Source organism: Cricetulus griseus, chromosome 7, assembly GCF_003668045.3.
Source record: "Cricetulus griseus strain 17A/GY chromosome 7, alternate assembly CriGri-PICRH-1.0, whole genome shotgun sequence".
Classification (NCBI taxonomy): domain Eukaryota; kingdom Metazoa; phylum Chordata; class Mammalia; order Rodentia; family Cricetidae; genus Cricetulus; species Cricetulus griseus.
In genome coordinates, this window is record NC_048600.1 from 9,303,840 (window position 1) to 9,322,112 (window position 18,273).

The window sequence follows — 18,273 nt, forward strand, 5'->3', positions numbered from 1 at the left end:
CTGTGGCTTTGGAGGCGGTCCTGGAACTAGCTCTTGTAGATCAGGCTGGCCTTGAACTCACAAATATCCACTTGCCTCTGCCTCCCGAGTGCTGGGACTAAAGGCGTGCACCACCGCAACCTGGCTGACATATGATTTTAAATAGTGAGAATTTCATATATAATAGAATATAATTCAAATGACTTTCAATCATACAGAACTATAAAACCATTACTATAATAAAATTTTAGTACATCTGTCACCCCTGGAAGTTCACTCATGCCTGTTCGCAATTAATCCCCATTCTTACCTCCTTTCCTATCTAATCACCTATCTGATGGTATTTCTAGAAATCTGCTTTTCTAAATATTTCATTTAAAAGGAATAAAACTGGGGCAAGAGAGACAGCTCATCCAGAGAACCCAGGCTTGATTCCTAGTACCTACATGGCAGCTCATAACTATCTGTAACTCGAGTTTCAGGGAATCTGATCCCCTCTTCTGGCCTGTCTGGGGCCCAAATACACAAGTGGTAACAGATAGATAGCAGGTAAAACACCTACACACAAAATTTTAAAGAAAAGTAGGTAAATAAAACAATAAAGTACAATCATATGTAGTTAGTTTGTATATGGTTCCTCTCCCTTAATATACTGTTTTGGAATTTTGTTCATATTAGTGAATGTAATATGTACAGATGAGACTTTTCTTTCAGTCCTGTGGATCAAGCCCAGGGCCCTATATATGCTGGGCAAATGTCCTATTTCTAAGCTACATCCCAAACCCTAGATAATAAAGTAATAATTTTTTAACTAAATAGTACTCATTAACTGGGTATGCCACATCTGTTTATCCATTAAGCATCTGATGAACTTTTTTTGCAGGTTGAGGCTGTTGTTAAGACAGATGCTCTAATACTGTTGACCATGTCTTCCTACTATGGAGAAGTTTCCACTTCTCTTAGATAAATGCTCAGAAATTGCTGGGTCTTCTCTAAGTTTGTGGTTATTGTTTTAAGAAACTGACAAGCTTTCTTTTTAAGATTTATTTTTATCTTATTTTGCACTTAGATGTATGTATGTACACCACATGCATGCACTGCTCATGAAGGCTAGAAGACAGTGTTGGATCTTCTGAAACTAGATTCACAGTTGTGAACCCCCAGTGGGTACTGGGAATTGAACCCTGTCCTCTGGAAGAACAGCCAGTAAGTACTCTTAACTGCTGAGCCATTTCTCCAACCACAACAAACTTTTTTCAAATGGCTATACCACAGAGTTGCAAATACAATATTGTCAGGACAGTACTTTTACGTTAATAAAAAATAGGAATATGAATAAACTTACCTCCTCATTTGGTAAAGACACATATACCCGTTTAATGAAACGCCTGAAAAATCAATTTAGAAATATAAATTTGAAGTTATAGGCAACTCAGCTCAAATGACAACTGATAGGAAAAAGCTGGAAGTATCATATCTTAGGCAACCTAAAGCTCTTTCTGGTCATTACTACAAAAAGGTATTTTTACTTTTTTTAGTGTGGGTGGTTTACCTACAATTGAACCTATGACCTCATACATGCTAGACAACCCCTTTTCTGCTGCCCTTCTTTCATATTTTATCTTAAGACATATTTTCATTAAGTTGCCCATGTTGGCCCTGACCTCACTCTAGTAAAGGAAGGTCTTGAACTTGTGATCCTCCAGCCTCAGTCTTCCAAATAACTTGGATCATAGGGTTGTGCCTCCAGGCTTGGTTATGAAGTCATTTTTTTCAAACTCTCTAGTTAATGCTTAAAAATCTTTAATTCAATAAATGGTAGGATTAAGTCTGTCACTTTTTATGTGTACTTTAATGGCAACAAATAATATCTGGCACAATGAGCAGAATAATTAGTCTAGCTGGGTGCTGGTGGTGCACGCCTTTAATCCCAGCACTCAGAAGGTAGAAGCAGGAAGAGCTCTGTGAGTTTGAGGCCAGCCTGGTCTACAGAGAGAGTTCCAGGACAGTCAATACTGCTTCACAGAGAACCCCTGTCATAAAAACAACAACAACAAAAAGTCTTCTAGAAAACAACTAAAAAAGGACAAAGATGCTGGGCGTTGATGGCGCAAGCCTTTAATCCCAGCACTCGGGGGGCAGAGTCAGGTGGATCTCTGTGAGTTCAAGAACAGCTTGGTCTACAAGAGCTAGTTCCAGGACAGCCTCCAAAGCCACAGAGAAACCTTGTCTCGAAAAACCAAAAAAAAAAAAAAAAAGGGGGGGGGGCAAAATTACAGAAGCAGAAATGTTCATTTCATCTAGGTTTTAATTTACAAAGCTTTACTATGTGGAAGAGCTGAGCAGAGCTCACACAGTATGGAATCTGGTTCTCACCAAAGCTATGATTTTATGAACTGGAATAGGCACTTTGGACTTATTTTTACTCTTTTACAACTGTACATTTATTTTTACTACTAAAAAGAGTTTAATTATTATTGTCAAATACATCGGAGTTACATATTAACCCATAGTACTTCATAATGTTTAAATAAAGGCAACTTAAGTATAACCCCAAGGCAGCCACAACCTTGTTACCAGCTGCCCACAGTTGCTACAATGGGGTGGAAGTTTATGGGGTGGACATTGATCATAGCCACTTAACAACTGGGTGGCACAGCATGGTGATGACAGGGTCGAAAAATTAAATAATGGGAAAAAAGTATGGAAATGTGTGTGGAGGTGTGTACCTATGGTCCCAGCATTTAGGAAATAGAGTTTAAGGCTTTGACTACAACAGTGAGCTCAAGTGTAACCTGGGCTATATGAAATCCTATTTCAAAAATCCAAAGATATATTAATAATAATAACAACAACAATATCATCACCATGGCAGGCAGCACTCAGGAGGCAGAGGCAGGTGGAGCTTTGACTTAAGGCCAGTCAGGTCTATAGAGAGAGTTCCAGAATAGCCAGGGATACATAGAGAGATCCTGTCTCAAAACAAACAAACAAACAAAACATACCTCAAAAATAAATAACAACAACAACAACAACAACAAAAAAGTCAGGCAGTGGTGGCAGAGAAAGGTGGATCTCTGAGTTCAAGGCTAGCCTGATCTATAGATCAAGTTCCAGGACAGGCTCCAAAGGGATACAGAGAAACCCTGTCTCAAAAAACCAAACCAAACCAAACCAAACCAAAACAAAACCAAAACAAACAAACAAACAAACAAACAAAACCTCCCCAAACTCCAAAAGCAAAACAAAACAAAAAATCTGGGCTGATGGTCAATGAGTAAAAGTTTGGCATCAAGCCTGGTGACCTTACTACATCATGTGGTGGAAAGACCTAGAAGACTTTGGGAAGATGTCCTTAATTTCTGTGCACATACTCATATGCATGTGCATTTCCTACCCAAATAAATGCAATTAAAAAAAGAATGGCAGGGAGGCTGGAGAGATGGCTCAGAGGTTAAGAGCAGTGACTGTTCTTCCAGAGGTCCTGAGTTCAATTCCTGGCAAGCACATGGTGACTCACAACCACCCTGGATGAGATCTGGTGCCCTCTGCTGGCATGCAGACAGAAGACTGTACACATAATAAATAAAATCTAAAAAAAAAAAAAAAAAAAAGAATGGCAGGGAAGATGCACCCAGGAAATTTCAGTATGATTGCCTAAAATGAGACCTGAAAAATGACACCACCAATTGGCATGAAACATGGATGGGAAAAATCTCACAAGGCCCCATGCCTAAATGAAGAGCTACAAGAATTAATACCTGATGAAAGAGGGAGAAACAGTCTTCTTCAGGGACAGTGCCCTCTAACAAATAGGTTCTCCAATCCCATGCAGTCAGCCTTAAACACATACATGTGAGCAACATTGTGTGAACTTAGTAGGTGCTGTGTGTGTGTGTGACAATAATTAGAGAATATGGGGCCATGAAAAAGAAAATCAACATGGGCTGGGTGTTGGTGGCGCACACCTTTAGTCCCAGCACTCGGAAGGCAGAGGCAGGCGGATCTCTGTGAGTTCCAGATCAGCCTGGTCTACAAGAGCTAGTTCCAGGACAGCCTCCAAAGCCATAGAGAGACCCTGTCTCGAAAAACAGAAAGAGAGAGAGAGAGAGAGAGAGAGAGAGAAGAGAGAGAGAGAGAGAGAGAGGGGGGGGGAGGGAGGGAGGGAGAGAGGGGGGAAGAGAGAAAGAGAGAACTGAATACTGGGTCAAAGATTTTTTTCTTCCAGCACAGAGTTAATTTGCCCAAACACACGAGCGCTGAGAGCTGTTCTCAGGAATTCTGCTTTGATCAGCTTCCTACAAAGCCCAGTAAGATGGTAAGGACTGCTGTCAGGTGGTGGTGGTGGCGCCTGTCTTTAATCACAGCACTTGGGAGGCAGTGGCAGGCAGATCTCTGTGAGTTCGAGGCCAGCCTGGTCTACACAGTGAGTTCCAGGACAGCCAGGACTACACAAAGAACCTGTCTTGAAGGGGAAACAAGAATGGTAAGGAGTGATTTCAGACTTTAAAGTTAATGTAATGCAATGTAAAAGAAAGGATTCATCTAAATGTAGTCTGTAGAGAATAGTTTTAATAATGTCCTTGGCTTGACCTCATTTGTTATAGTTGGCATCACCAGGACAGCACACAACAAATGGAGGACAAATCATTTGGTTTTAACGCTGACAATACAGAATATAAGAGGTAGGTGAGAAGACCCTGGGTGTGGTGGCACACACTCCTTTAGTTCTAGTACTACGAAGGCAGAAGCAGGAAGATCTAAGTTCCAGGCCAGCCAGGAATACATAGTGAAACCTTGACACCCTCCCCTCCAAAAGAGAGAGAGAGAGAGAGAGAGAGAGAGAGAGATGAACACAAGAAATGAATCTGTCAAAAATGAATCTCACTACCTGAGAACGGCTTCATCAAGCTCTTGGGGTCTATTAGTTGCACCCATTACAAGTACTCTGTCATCTCCAGCAGATTGCACCTGTAAGCCAAAACATTTTGTCAGTGTTTTAGATAAAAATAAAAACGGAATATACATACACATATTTATATAGTTTGGGTCATTTAGTAGCAAAGTATACATATTAAAATACTGCCATAGTAAAAAATATAATCAGTGGTTAGAAAGATGGCTCAGTGGTTAAGAGAGCTCTTGTTGCTCTTACAGAAGACTTGGGTTTCATGGCAGCTCACAACCACGTGTAACTAATTTTAGGGGTTCTTATGCACTCTTCTGGCTTCAGTAGGCTCCTAAATACATATGGTGCACAAAAACTCATGCAGGCAAATACACAAACACATTTGATAATTTCAAATCTTAAAAATATGTATATGCACATATAGATTATCAATACTTACACCATCAAATTCTATTAAAAATTCAGTTTTTAGTCGTCTACTAGCATCATGCTCCCCTTCTCTTCTTTCACACAAAAGACTATCAACTTCATCTAGAGGAAATGGAAAGAGGTTTTTAAGACCAATCTAGGTAAATCATCTAATATTCATCTAGTTTGTACTTATTAATAGTCCTACTGAATTCACTTTTCAAAAATGCTAATCCTTCTGAAAAGCTTTTTGAGCAAACTTCTCATACTTGAAAAGTAGAATTTCTTAAATGCTCAACTTAGTTGGGAAAGTACTTACCTATAAAAATTATAGATGGTTGAAGTTCTCGAGCCACAGCAAAGAGAGCTCTCACCAGTTTTTCTCCTTCTCCCACCTACAAGTATGATGCATTCTTAACACATATAAATGCAACAGTATTCCAGTTTCTTTTTTTTTTTTTTTTCCTGGTTTTTCAAGACAGGGTTTCTCTGTGGCTTTGAGGCTATCCTGGCACTTGCTCTTATAGACTAGGCTGGTCTCAAACTCACAGAGATCTGCCTGCCTCTGCCTCCCACTCCCAAGTGCTGGGATTAAAGGCATGCCCGGCCAGTATTCCAGTTTTTAGCATGATTTAAAATTTAACTTAATGATCTCATGATATATTCCAATGGTGTCACAGAACATATAATTTTAGAAAAAAACACTATTCACTTTCTCAAATTAAGGGTTAATGTGACATATTTCATGGTCTTAGTTCCATTCATACTAGTTATAAACATACAAGACAGAACTATTCTGTGTGTGTGTGTGTGTGTGTGTGTGTGTGTGTGTGTGTTTGTTGCACATGCATATACTACCATCATCTTGGTGCTCTCTCTTTATGAGACAGGTTCTCTCAGTGGCCTAGAGTTCAGTAAGTCGGCTAGGCTGGGCTGACCTATAAATTCTAGAAATTTGGCTGTCTCCATCTCCCCAGATGGAATCACAAGGACAGGCTACCATGCCCAGTTTTTTTAGTGTGGCTTCCAGAGCTCAAACTGATCCTCATGCTTGCCTAGCAAGAACATTTTTGACTGAGATAGGTCCCAGCTCTCCTTATACTACTCTGCAGGTATGGCTGCGCTACTCCCTAATTGAATACCACTGGAGTCAGGAAGGAAAATTAGAAAGGAAATCTAAACTGTGATATAAAACAATAAAACAAAACAGGAAAGCCAAGCATAGTGCCATATGCTTTTAATCCCAGCAGTCAGGGCAGAGGCAGGCAGATCTCTGTGAGTTTGAGGCCAGCCTGGTCTACAGAGTGAGTTTCAGAACAGCCAGGGCTACATATAGAGACCCTATCTTAAAAAATGAAAACAAAACAAAACAAAACAAAACAAAAAAAACAAAAAACCCAGGAGAAGCCTTATGTCAAAATAATTTAGAGCCAAAGATCAGGGAATATTCAATTTACTGTAAGTCCTGTTCTCACACATACCTCTCTAGATAGCCACATTAGGGAGCTTAAGTAGAAATTTACAACTTAAATTATATATTGTCCCCAAACACATTGGAGCCCTAGCTATAGTGTCGATAAATGAAGACTCTATTTGGAAATATCATCCTTATAGATGGTCAAATTAAGCTAAGGTCAATAGGGTGAGCCCGGATATTACAAAGAGATCGTCATGTGATAATATAGGAAGATGCATCTGTAAGTCAAGAACTGCCAGGGATTGTCAGCACACCAGAAACTAAGGAGACCCGTGACACATCCACTGCTGTGGCTCCCAAAAGGTATTACCTCTGCTAACACTCAGATCTTGCACCTCCAGTCTCCTAAGAATGTATTCCCACATCCTATTTACTTGTACAATACATTTCTGGGGTTTGATTCTGTCAGCCTCAGGACTGTGTTAGCCAGGGCCTTCCAAACCATGACAGTATTCAAAAATGTAATTCTAACTTTAAGATAGCTAAAAAGTACACTTAACTTTTGTACCTTGAAGAGCTATATTCATTACATTTAAGACAGTAATTTAAAAACATTACAATATGGGGAAAAGAACACTTACATATTTTGAAGTTAAACTTGCAGCACTTATATTGAAAAAGGTGGCATTAGATTCTGCAGCTACTGCTTTAGCCTTTGAGATCAGAAGAGTAAATATGTTAGTTGAATGTCCTGATCTTTTTTTTTTTTTAATTTATTTATTTATTATGTATACATTGTTCTGACTGAATGTATGCCTGCAGGCCAGAAGAGGGCACCAGATCTCACTACAGATGGTTGTGAGCTACCATGTGGTTGATGAAAATTGAACTCATGACATCTAGAAGAGCAGCGTGAGTGCTCAGTGCTCTTTACCTCTGAGCCATCTCTCCAGCCTGAATGTCCTGATCTTTTAGGACAGCTGCATCTCATCAAAGAAGTACCAGGGCAGAAGGCGTGACGCTAATCTCTGCATATATCAGCTATGACAAGTCTACAAACTACACTTCTTTCCCAAGGAAAAGGCTAGGGAGGAATTCTCTTCTCTTGGCAGGAAGATGCTGGCCAGAGACACAGGCAAGGGGAAGTTCACTCTTTTCCTGTTGGGTTTTGTTGTTTGAGACCACATCTCACTACATAGTCATGGCTAGCCTGGAACTTATTGCACAGACTAGGCTGGCCTTGGACTCAGTGAGATCCTCCTGCCTCTTCCCCTCAGTGCCACCATGCCTTTAATATCTATTTGTTTTTACAGCTCAGAAGAATGATGCAGACAGAGGTATTCAGATTCTGGTTAAAAAAATGTCTGGACAAAGGACAATCAAGGAAACCAACAGCAAACTAAGTGGTCAAGCAAACTTGTTACGATGGAAAAATTCTGAGTGTCATTAGACAAATCCTCATAATAGTAAGATAAGCTCTTCTGCAAAACAAAGCCAAAAACATGCTACTGAGAGTAATACATGCTTTTACATTTATTTTCGCATGAAAACTACTTTAAAAAGTCAAGAGATATATTACAACAATAAGTCATAAATAATAGGTTCGTGAACAAATATAAAGCTTCTTTTCTCATGTGATTCCTATAATCTCAATAGAAACCCCACCTTGATAGCATTCTTACCAGCATCGTTTTTCCGTTTCCAGGTGGACCAAAGAGCAACAACCCTCTGGCAGGAGCTCTGAGCCCTGTGAACAACTTTACAAAATGCACATCGGTTACAGCCATGATTCTAGAAAGCTGATCCAGACATGTCAAGTATTTACCATTTGTTATCTAAAAATATCTTTCTTTGGGGAGTGAGATGGGATGTGATAGGGTCTCACTATGTATCATACAATTTTCTACCTTTCTCATGAAAGTTAAAATGGATTCAGAATTTCTTACATTCATTCTCATCTCCTATAACAAGCTACCAATAGCAAATGAGAAAGTCTTTTGTGAGAGGTGTCAGACATGTTATTATGGCCCAGGCTGGTCCAGAATTCACAGTGGAACCCACACTAGCGTCAAGCTCAAGGGCCTCCTGCCTCAGCCTCTTCAGCTGGATGCTTGGTACATCCCTAGACTTTAATGTTGGTATTTTTTAAAATACTGAACTTGGAATTATTTAATATAATTCATTTGGTAACATAAAATCCTTACTTCAGGCCGTAGAGAAGGAAGAATAACAATTTCTTGCAGTGCTTGTTTTGCCAATTCCTGACCAGCTATATCATCAAATTTAACAGCTGTCCCACTAAAAAATAGAACACCAGTTAATTTCACAACAGAAATATGGTTCAGTGACTTCAATTCGGTGTATAAGCCTAACATAGTCATCTTTATGTTAACTACCAAACTTGATTGTTCGCAAAAATCTTCAAAACTGGGCCTGGAGAGATGGCTCAGTGGTTAAGAGCACTGATTGCTCTTCCAGAGTGCCCAGTTTCAATTCCCAGCACCTACATGGCAGTCGACAACTGTCTGTAATTTCAGCTCCAAGGGACCCATCACCCATGGCAAAACACCAATGCACATGAATTCAAAACAAAGCAAAAATGAACAGACAAAAAAACTGTTGTCATAGCCAGGCAGTGGTGGTGCATGCATTTAATCCCAGCACTTGGGAGGCAGAGGCAGGCAGATCTCTTGAGTTCAGGGCCAGCCTGGTCTACAGATCCAGTTCCTAGAGTTCCAGGACAGGCTCCAAAGCTACAAAGAGAAGTCTTCTCTGGAAAAAACAAAACAACAAAACAAAACAAAATCTTCAAAACTACCATAAAAAATTAAGGACGAAAGTAAACAAAATAGTTGTTATATAATACATATTTTTTGTTTGTTTGTTTTTGAGACAGGGTTTGGAGACTGTACTGAAACTCTCTTTGAAGACCAGGCTGGCCTCGAAATCACAGAGATCCACTAGTCTCTGCCTCGGGAATGCTGGGATTAAAGGCATGCGTCACCACCGCCTGGCTCACACATATCTGTTTTATAAATAAAAATAAAAAGTAGAAACTGAAATGCTTGGCAAAACTTACTTGTCAACAATTTCATTCATTATGAGGTTCGCCAGGTTGCTGTCCACATTCCTAAAATTTTTCAAGTCTTTCTTTTTACGAACAGCCGTTGTGGGTGTAGAAGGTTTGTTGGTTCTGTTTGGTTTTGGAGTACCCTTGAAGGACACAAAAATCTAATGTGAAATAACCTAGACTTTTCTCTCACAAATCACCATAAAGGTCAGTAGATTTTAATAGAAACAGGGAAACAGGAAGCTGGGGAGATGCTCAGTTAGTGAAATGCTTGCTACACAGCAGTGAGAACTGGAGTTCGGGTCCTGGGCACTTGTGTAAGCCAGCCCTGTGATCATCTGTAACTCAGCTTGCAGAGGCAGGGGCAGGACAGGCAGCTCCCTGAGGCACACAGATCAGCTATTCTAAGCAGTGTGTGTGAGCTCCAGGTGCAAAGTGATGAGAAGTTTATCTGAGGTCTACTTTTGGTCTCCACACACGGGTAAACACAAAGAAAAAAACCTAAGACTACAAAGACTGAGTATTTAACCCAAAATGACATTCACTATAGAAAGACATTTGACATGAAGAGGACTAAAAGATTTTATCCAGACATTCAGTTATCATAAAAGACAAAGAAGCAGCCACTGCACGCCTTTAACCCCAGCACTCGGGAGGCAGAGGCAGGCAGATCTCTGTGGTTCATGACCAGCCTGGTCTACAAGAGTGAGTGCCAGGATAGGCTCCAAAGCCACAGAGAAACCCTGTCTCAAAAAACAAACAAACAAAACAAAATAAAAAGACAAAGAGGCAAGGCAGTTGAGAGCTTTCACTGGAAAATCACGAGAAATGGAGTTTGGATGTCAGCATTCACATAACATGCCAGTCATTCTGTACATGCCTGTAACCCCAGTTCTGAAGGCAATGGAAACCAGATGACCATCAGGACCCACAGGCTTCCAGACAATGACAAACAAGCTCTAGGTTCAAGGGTGGATTCTTCTTCAAAGAAATAAGACACCTAGCACCCTCTCTGTACTTCAACTGCAGGCACCCCACCCCCAACACAAAGTTTAAAAGAAATATCATCTTTCTTTGACTTCTGTTAGAATTACAACAGAAATCTAGGTATGTTAATGTTCTAAAATTTGCAAACTCTAGCTGGTTGTTGTTGGTGCATGCTTTTAATCCCAGTACTCAGGAGGCAGAAGCATGAGGATCTCTGTGAGTTTAATGCTAGCCTGTTCAAAAGAATGAGTTCCAGGAAAGCCAAGGCTACACATAGAAACCCTGTCTTGAAAAACCAAAACAAATAAATAATAAAATTTACATAATTTGAAATAATTCTAAAACTAGAATTAAAATGACATATATTATACTGAAAAGACTTGGTAAGTAAACAATATAAAATTCCTAATCTAAAAGGAACTAAGATTTTAATAGCAAATAGTTTATGTAAATTAAAGATTAAATTTAACTTTGTGGAAACCAATCAATTCTATAAAGCATAACTAATACACTAAAGCAAGAACAACAAAGTTTTGTATTTGCAATGCACAATTACACCCTCTGTCTAGAGTACCTTATGTGCAGCAGCTGCAGAACCAGGTCCCTGTCTTCCTCCAGAAACCATGGATAAACCACTGCAACTAGGAGCCCTGTGGTGACCTGAAAGGCCCGTGGATCCACTTTTCATGACTGTTTTTGATCGAGGCAATGAATTACTAGCATGTGTTAGGGGATCTTTTCTCTTCGGAACTGCTCCACTTTCTATCAAGGAAAAAAATACAGCCATCATGATTAGAAACTTTGACTATGCGTATAAAAATTAATAGTAATAATTTATAATATTTACAACAATAAAGATACTAACAAATTTGCAAAACAAGGTACCAGCAGTTTACAATTTGTATCTATTACTGTTGTGTGTGTATGTATATGATGTATGTACGAGTGTGGGTGCACATATGTTACGGCACATGTGCAGAAGTCAGAAGACAACTTTCTGACTTTGGTTCTCATTTCCTACCATGTGGGTCCCAGGAGTCAAACCCAGGCCATCAAGCTTGTGCATACAGTAAGGGCCTTTATCTGCTGAGCCATCTCACTGGCCCTCAACAAAGGTTTTTATTTTTAGTTTTTAAATTTTTTATTTTTGTTTTTTGAGACAGGGTTTGGAGGCTTTGGAGGCTGCCCTGGAACTAGCTCTTGTAGACCAGGCTGGTCTCGAACTCACAGAGATCAGCCTGCCTCTGCCTCTGCCTCCCGAGTGCTGGGATTAAAGGCATGTGCCACCAACACCCAGCTAACAAAGGTTTTTAAATCCAGTAGTATTTCAAAATAAGATCCAACTCAGAAAATAAACCAGGATGTCATGGGAATGGTTACTAGGAAGAGAGATTTGGTTATGAGGTTTGCTCTCCCCTGTTGTAGATTCTAATTTTCTTATGAAGAAATGCACTTGGAAAAACAATTTGTGAGGGAAGATAAGACATAAAAAAAAAAAAAAGATATCAAGCAAATAAAGCTCCCAAACAACTAAAAAATAGAATGCAGTGAAAGCACTAGGAATACACTACACAAAGGAGAAAACAGCAACACCCACGACTTGACTGTCCACTTTCGTGTCTGCAGTATACATACTGTGTGGCTATGTGCATATAGAGGCCAATTTGATGTCATGTAACTCCCTCAGTAACTCTCAGCCTCACAGACGCACTGAACCTGGAGCTCATCAACTGGCAGTGAGCTCCTGGCACCTCACCCCACTTCTGGGCTTACAGTCCTGTACTGCCATATCTGGCTTTTATGTGGGCGCTAAGGACCTAATTCAGGTACTCATGCTTGTGTGACCGGCACTTCACTGACTGAGTTATTGCCCTAGTCCATAACTGCAAACCTTTATGGCTATGAAATATGAAAGACCACAACTCATTACCACTAAAGTTTTGTTTTGATTAACCGATTTTAATTGAAAAAATATAAAGTTATAGCCTTTAGTATGCCAAGTATTTTATGTGATATATATATATATATCAATCTAAGTAAATAAATGAGAAAGTTATAGGCTTTTAAATGCTCAACAATCACAACTTGTAACATATAACTATATTCCTATAAAACAGAAACCAGTGCTTATTAATAATGATGTTTATGGGCTGGAGAGATGGCTCAGTGGTTAAGAGCACTGGCTGTCCTTCCAGAGGTCCTGAGTTCAATTCCCAGCAACCACACGGTGGCTCACAACCACCTTGAATGAGATCTGGTGCCCTCTGCTGGCATGCAGGCACAAGACTGTATACATAATAAATAAATAAAATCTTAAAAAAAAAAAAAAAAATGCTGTTTATTGTAAAGACAACTCTAAAGCCAGGCAAGTATAGTGGCTGAGCCAGGGAAGATTTCTGTGAGTTCAACAATAACCTGGGCCAGCCAGGACTACAAAGTATGAAACCATGTTCAAGAAAGAAAAAGAAAGCTGGGTATAGTGGTGCATGTCTTTAATCCCAGCACTTGGGAGGCAGAGGCAAGTGAATGTCTGTAAATTCCAGGACAGCTTGTTCTGCAGAGTCAGTTCCAAGACAGCCAGAGCTACATAATAGAGGGATCCTGTCTCAAAAGACAGACAGAAGCCAGGTGGTGTTGTACCCCATGCCTCAAAAATATCAAAACAAAACAAAACAAAACAGAAGGACAAACAAACAAAAAATGCTGGTCATGGTGAGACATACAATCCCATAATCCTAACACTTAGCAAGCAGAGACATGAGGATCACTGCAAATTCCAGGAGGACCTGGTCTACCTACCAAGTTCTAAACCAGACAAAACTTACATAACAAGACCCTCTTGTGCCTGGCAGTGGTGGTGCACATCTTTATTCCCAGCATCCGGGAGGCAAAGGCAGGTGGATCTCTTGTGAGTTTGAGGCCAACCTGCTCTACAGATTGAGTTCCAGTACAACCAGGGCTACACAGAGAGACTGTCTTGAGGGAGGTGGGGAGCACCCAAAAACCAACCAACCAAACAAACAAATGAACAAAAAGATCCTCTCAAAAGGATGGGGGAGAGAAGGAGAAAAATGTAAAACTAGACAGTAAATTAGACTGTTCAAGAGACAGAAGTCGTTGTTTTGCTTTTGAATACCTTTAAAGGAAACTGTTTATTTGGAGAACTAAACTGTTAAACTGCCACTGGAGAGCTAATAAGAGGACCTTTAAGACAAGGAGAATAGACAACCTAAATACTAGACCAACACAGTCATTTGATTATATTGTGATAATCAAATTTATGACAATCAGGGAGATTATAGTAAACTTGGTATGGATTGCCTTGGATCATTATCCTAGAATATAAAAGACTATGATTGCTAGAATTATTTTAGTCATAACGGAGGCTGAAACTACTGCTATCTTTCCAAAGGTTTTAAGAGGAAAGATTGACTCACTAAACTGTCAACCACAGGACTGGAGTGATGGCTCAGCAGTTAAGAACACTGACTATTCTTGCAGAGGACCCAAGTTTATACTGGTACTCACACTGAGTGGCTTACTGTAACTGGTGGGGAGGGGTGGTTGACCCCTCTGGCCTCTGCTGGCAACCCCAAACACCTGGGCATACTCACACTTGTACACATAATTAATATTAATAAAACAAGGGGCTAAGAGATAGTTCGGTGGTTGAGAACACTTGTTGCTCTTTCAGAGGACCTGGGTCAGTTCCCTTCACCTACATGGCACATCATAACCATCTGTAACTCCAGTTCTGGAGGATCTGACACCTTCTTCAGACTTATATGGTCATTAAATATACAACGAACACAGGCATAACACTTATAATAATTTTCCTTTAAAAAATAAGAACAGGGAAGGGGTTAGAGAGACAATTCAGTAGTTAATACCACTTGTTACTCCTGCAGAGAACTTGAGTTTGGTTTCCAATACTTGCAGCTCACACCATCCATAACTATAATTCCTGGCGGTCTTACACCCTCTTCTGACCTCCAAGAGCACCAGACATATACATGGTACACATATATACAGGCAGTAAATAAATCATTAAAAATTAAAAAACAAGAGGCAGGTGAGTTCGAGACCAGCCTGATCTACAAGAGCTAGTTCCAGGACAGCCTCCAAAGCCACAGAGAAACCCTGTCTCGAAAAAAAAAAAAAACAAAAAAATTTTTAAAAAAATTAAAAAACAAGTTGGGCAGTGGTGGCACATGCCTTTAATCCTAGCACTTGGAAGCTAGAAGCAGGCATATTTCTGTAAGATCAAGGCCAGCATGGTCTAACAGAGCCAGAACTATTACCCAGAGCCCTGTCTCAAAAACAAAACAAAACAAAACAAAACCCAAACAAATCAAAACAAACACACAAAACCAGCAGCTGCTTCATTGCCTGACCTAAAGTTTATATGACAATTTGAAGGTATAGTTGCTCGAATAAAATTTAAGTATAAACCTGGGTAAAGTGGCACATGCCTGTAAGCAGTTATTCAGGAGTCTGAGACAGGAGCATTGAGCCTAGCAGTCCACAGCAGCCTGGGCTACACCGTACCTCCCAGACTGGGCTATGGATTATAACACTGTCTCAAAAAACAAACAAACAAAAAACCCCAACCAACTACCCTGGACACGAAACCACTGCTGAAAAAAAAACAAACCAAAATAAAACAAACAACAACAAAAAACTGAACCAGCAACAAAGCAAACTACCTGAGGTACAGGGAGTCCAGGACACTTTTGTAGCTCGCATGAAGGCCTGGACATCATCACTATCAAAATCAAACAAAAACTAAACGAGACTGGGAAAGCCTAGAAAATGAAGTTTCTTCCACTGGAACAATGTAAAAGGCATTTAATTCTTTTTTTCTGTATTTAACATTCTAAAAGGACTGGATAAACAAAAGTTATGAGAAAGATGTCCTCTATAGTAGTAGTACTATTAAAATGTATCTTCTTGTATGTGAAGCTTCAATTTCTATTTTTATTTATTTATTTATTTATTTTTGGTTTTTTCGAGACAGGGTTTCTCTGTGTAGCTTTGGAACCTGTCCTGGAACTAGCTCTTGTAGACCAGGCTGGTCTCGAACTCACAGAGATCCACCTGCCTCTTCCTCCCGAGTACTGGGATTAAAGGCATGTGCCACCACCGCCTGGCGAAGCTTCAATTTCTAACAAGTGATTCATATAGTATATATGAAAACTGATAAACAGTAAAAACTGATGTTTGACAAAATATTAAAATTTCCATGTTAAAAACAAAAAAGAGGAAAATCCCACAAACACTTAAAATACAACAGAAATGAAAATATTTTTATTTGAAGGAACTGGGTATGGTGGTACACAACTTTAATCCTAGTATTTGATGCAGAGGCAGACAGATCTCTGAGTTGAAACCAGCCTAATCTGAGTTCCAAGCCAGTCAGGGACACACAGTGAGACCCTGGCTCAAAAATTAATAAACAAAAATTAATAAGATTATGTACAGATATGGTACAATATGTTCATATTTCCAATACTGGGATTTTGGAAGTTAAAGGGCACCCGGAATATATAATAAGTTCCAAGCCACGCAGGGCTATAGTAAGACCCTGTCCCAAATGACAAAAAAACATTAACAACAACAAAAAGATCAAATCAGGTTTTTTGAGATGGCTCAGTGGGGAAAGGCACTTGCTACCAAGTTTGCTAACCTGAGTTTAATCCCAAGGACATACTGGTAGTAAAGAGAATCCCTTCTTTCAGTTGTCCTCTGACCTCCAAATATGTTCACGTACACATATATACATACACAAACACATATACGTGTGTGTGTGTGTGTGACTTTTACCTAAAAGAACAAGTTTATTGAGTACAATTTAGGAGCCAGTAGTCTAGACAGTAATGAAAGTACCACATCCCCATACTTTATACTTCTTAAGTAAGAAGTTAGAAAACACGTGGTACATTTAGAATGGCTCTACTATGTCTGTCATATGTTCAGACACAGAATAAGGATACTGTATGCTCCACTAACCCTGTGAAAACTAAACAGATATCCTTCTATACAGCTAAATCAACACTATAGGGTAAGCAAGAGTTCATTTTCCATGCAAGCTTTAGTTTATGTTAGTTAGCCTAAACCTACCTGACTGGAGATGTCCATTTCGGCAAGTCAGGTTAGTACTGTCATTATAGACTTCCGTTTGTGACTTGGAAAATTGCAAAACGGGTTGCAGCTTCTCTATGCAATAGAGGAGGTTAAAAAAGAACAAAATAAACAGAAAGAAAATAAACAAATAAAAGGCATGTGGAAAATGGGAAATTATTGTTACAAAGCCATCAGCGAAGTTTTTGCACATATATGAAATATTCTCTAATATATAATTAATTAGTTAGAACTTATATTAAAAGTACAGAAGTTAACATGTAGAAGGCTATCTTGAAAATATACCTTATCCAGGCTGGTAATCTAAGACAGTTACTTAATACTATTAACAACAGCAAGTGATTGGCTGCCTATCATATACTCAAATCCCTAAGTTAACATAGTGATACTCGGATAAAAAGTGAATGGTTGTTATCAAATATAATTGGTAATTTAGAGCATAACTGTATTAGTCCTTATTATTATCATTATTGTTGTTGTTATTATTAGAGAAAGGGTCTGTCTATGTAGCCTTGGCTATCGTAAAACTCACTATGCAGACCAAGCCAGCCCTGAACTCAGAGATCTGCTGGGATTAAAGACCTGAACTATCAGCCAAGCAGCAGTGGCACACTTCTTTAGACCCAGCACTGGAGAGGCAGAGGCAGGTGGATCTCTGGAAGTTTGAGGCCGGCGTGGTCTACAGTGCAAGTTCCAGGGCAACTGAGGGTACACAGAGAAACCCTGTCCCCAAAACCAAACCAAAACAAAACAAGACCTGTATTATGACATCCAGTTCAACATAACTGTATTTTTAAAAGACTGTATAGTACAAAAAGCCTATTGAAAAGCTTTACAGAGCTGAGTGGTAGTTGGTGGTGGTGATGGGGGCAAACGCCTTTAATTGTAGCACTCAGGGAGGCAGAGACAGGCTGATCTGAGTCAGCCTGGTCTACAGAGTGAGTTCCAGGACAGCCAGGGTTACACAGAGAAACCCTGTGTTTAAAACAACAAAACACAACACAACAAAACCAAACAAAAGGCTTTACAAGACTGGAGGACTGGAGAAATGACTCAGCAGTTAAAAGCACTGGCTGCTGTTCCAGAAGACCCAGATTCAGTTCCGAGCACCCACATGGCAGCTCACAATGGTCTGTAACTTCAATTTTAGGGGATCCAGCACCCTCCTACAGGCATACACACAGGGAAAAGACCAATGTACACAGATAAAAAATAAATCATAAAAAAAAAGAAAGAAAAGGCTTTACAGAGGAAGTACAGCATGGTCTCCCTAAGATCAAAAGGAAATTGTGAGAGGAAATCACACTTAAAAACGGCACAGAAAGAAACAACAACAAGGAGTTTCTAAGAAAGGCCATTGGC

At 39.7% G+C, this 18,273-nt stretch overlaps 1 protein-coding gene and 1 long non-coding RNA gene across 5 annotated transcripts in view; one reads left to right on the top strand and one right to left on the bottom strand.

Moving 5' to 3' along the window:
• Positions 1 to 18,273, bottom strand: part of Spast (spastin) — a 47,104-nt gene that overhangs the window by 12,234 nt on the left and 16,597 nt on the right. For 2 of the 4 annotated variants that reach the window (XM_027426089.2, XM_027426088.2), the window contains exons 4-13: positions 16,891 to 16,986; positions 11,345 to 11,532; positions 9,793 to 9,926; positions 8,918 to 9,011; positions 8,396 to 8,470; positions 7,355 to 7,426; positions 5,616 to 5,691; positions 5,328 to 5,419; positions 4,871 to 4,950; positions 1,325 to 1,367 (exon numbers count right to left, since the gene is read on the bottom strand). In XM_027426089.2, coding sequence (XP_027281890.1) covers positions 1,325 to 1,367; positions 4,871 to 4,950; positions 5,328 to 5,419; positions 5,616 to 5,691; positions 7,355 to 7,426; positions 8,396 to 8,470; positions 8,918 to 9,011; positions 9,793 to 9,926; positions 11,345 to 11,532; positions 16,891 to 16,986 — 950 coding nt within the window. The remainder of the gene's footprint in view (positions 1 to 1,324; positions 1,368 to 4,870; positions 4,951 to 5,327; positions 5,420 to 5,615; positions 5,692 to 7,354; positions 7,427 to 8,395; positions 8,471 to 8,917; positions 9,012 to 9,792; positions 9,927 to 11,344; positions 11,533 to 16,890; positions 16,987 to 18,273) is intronic. The other 2 variants (XM_027426091.2, XM_027426090.2) reach the window with 1 other exon arrangement.
• On the top strand, positions 62 to 8,414 carry LOC118239127. The gene is made up of 3 exons (XR_004770690.1): positions 62 to 1,185; positions 4,208 to 4,297; positions 7,536 to 8,414. It is a non-coding gene; the product is annotated as an uncharacterized LOC118239127 (long non-coding RNA).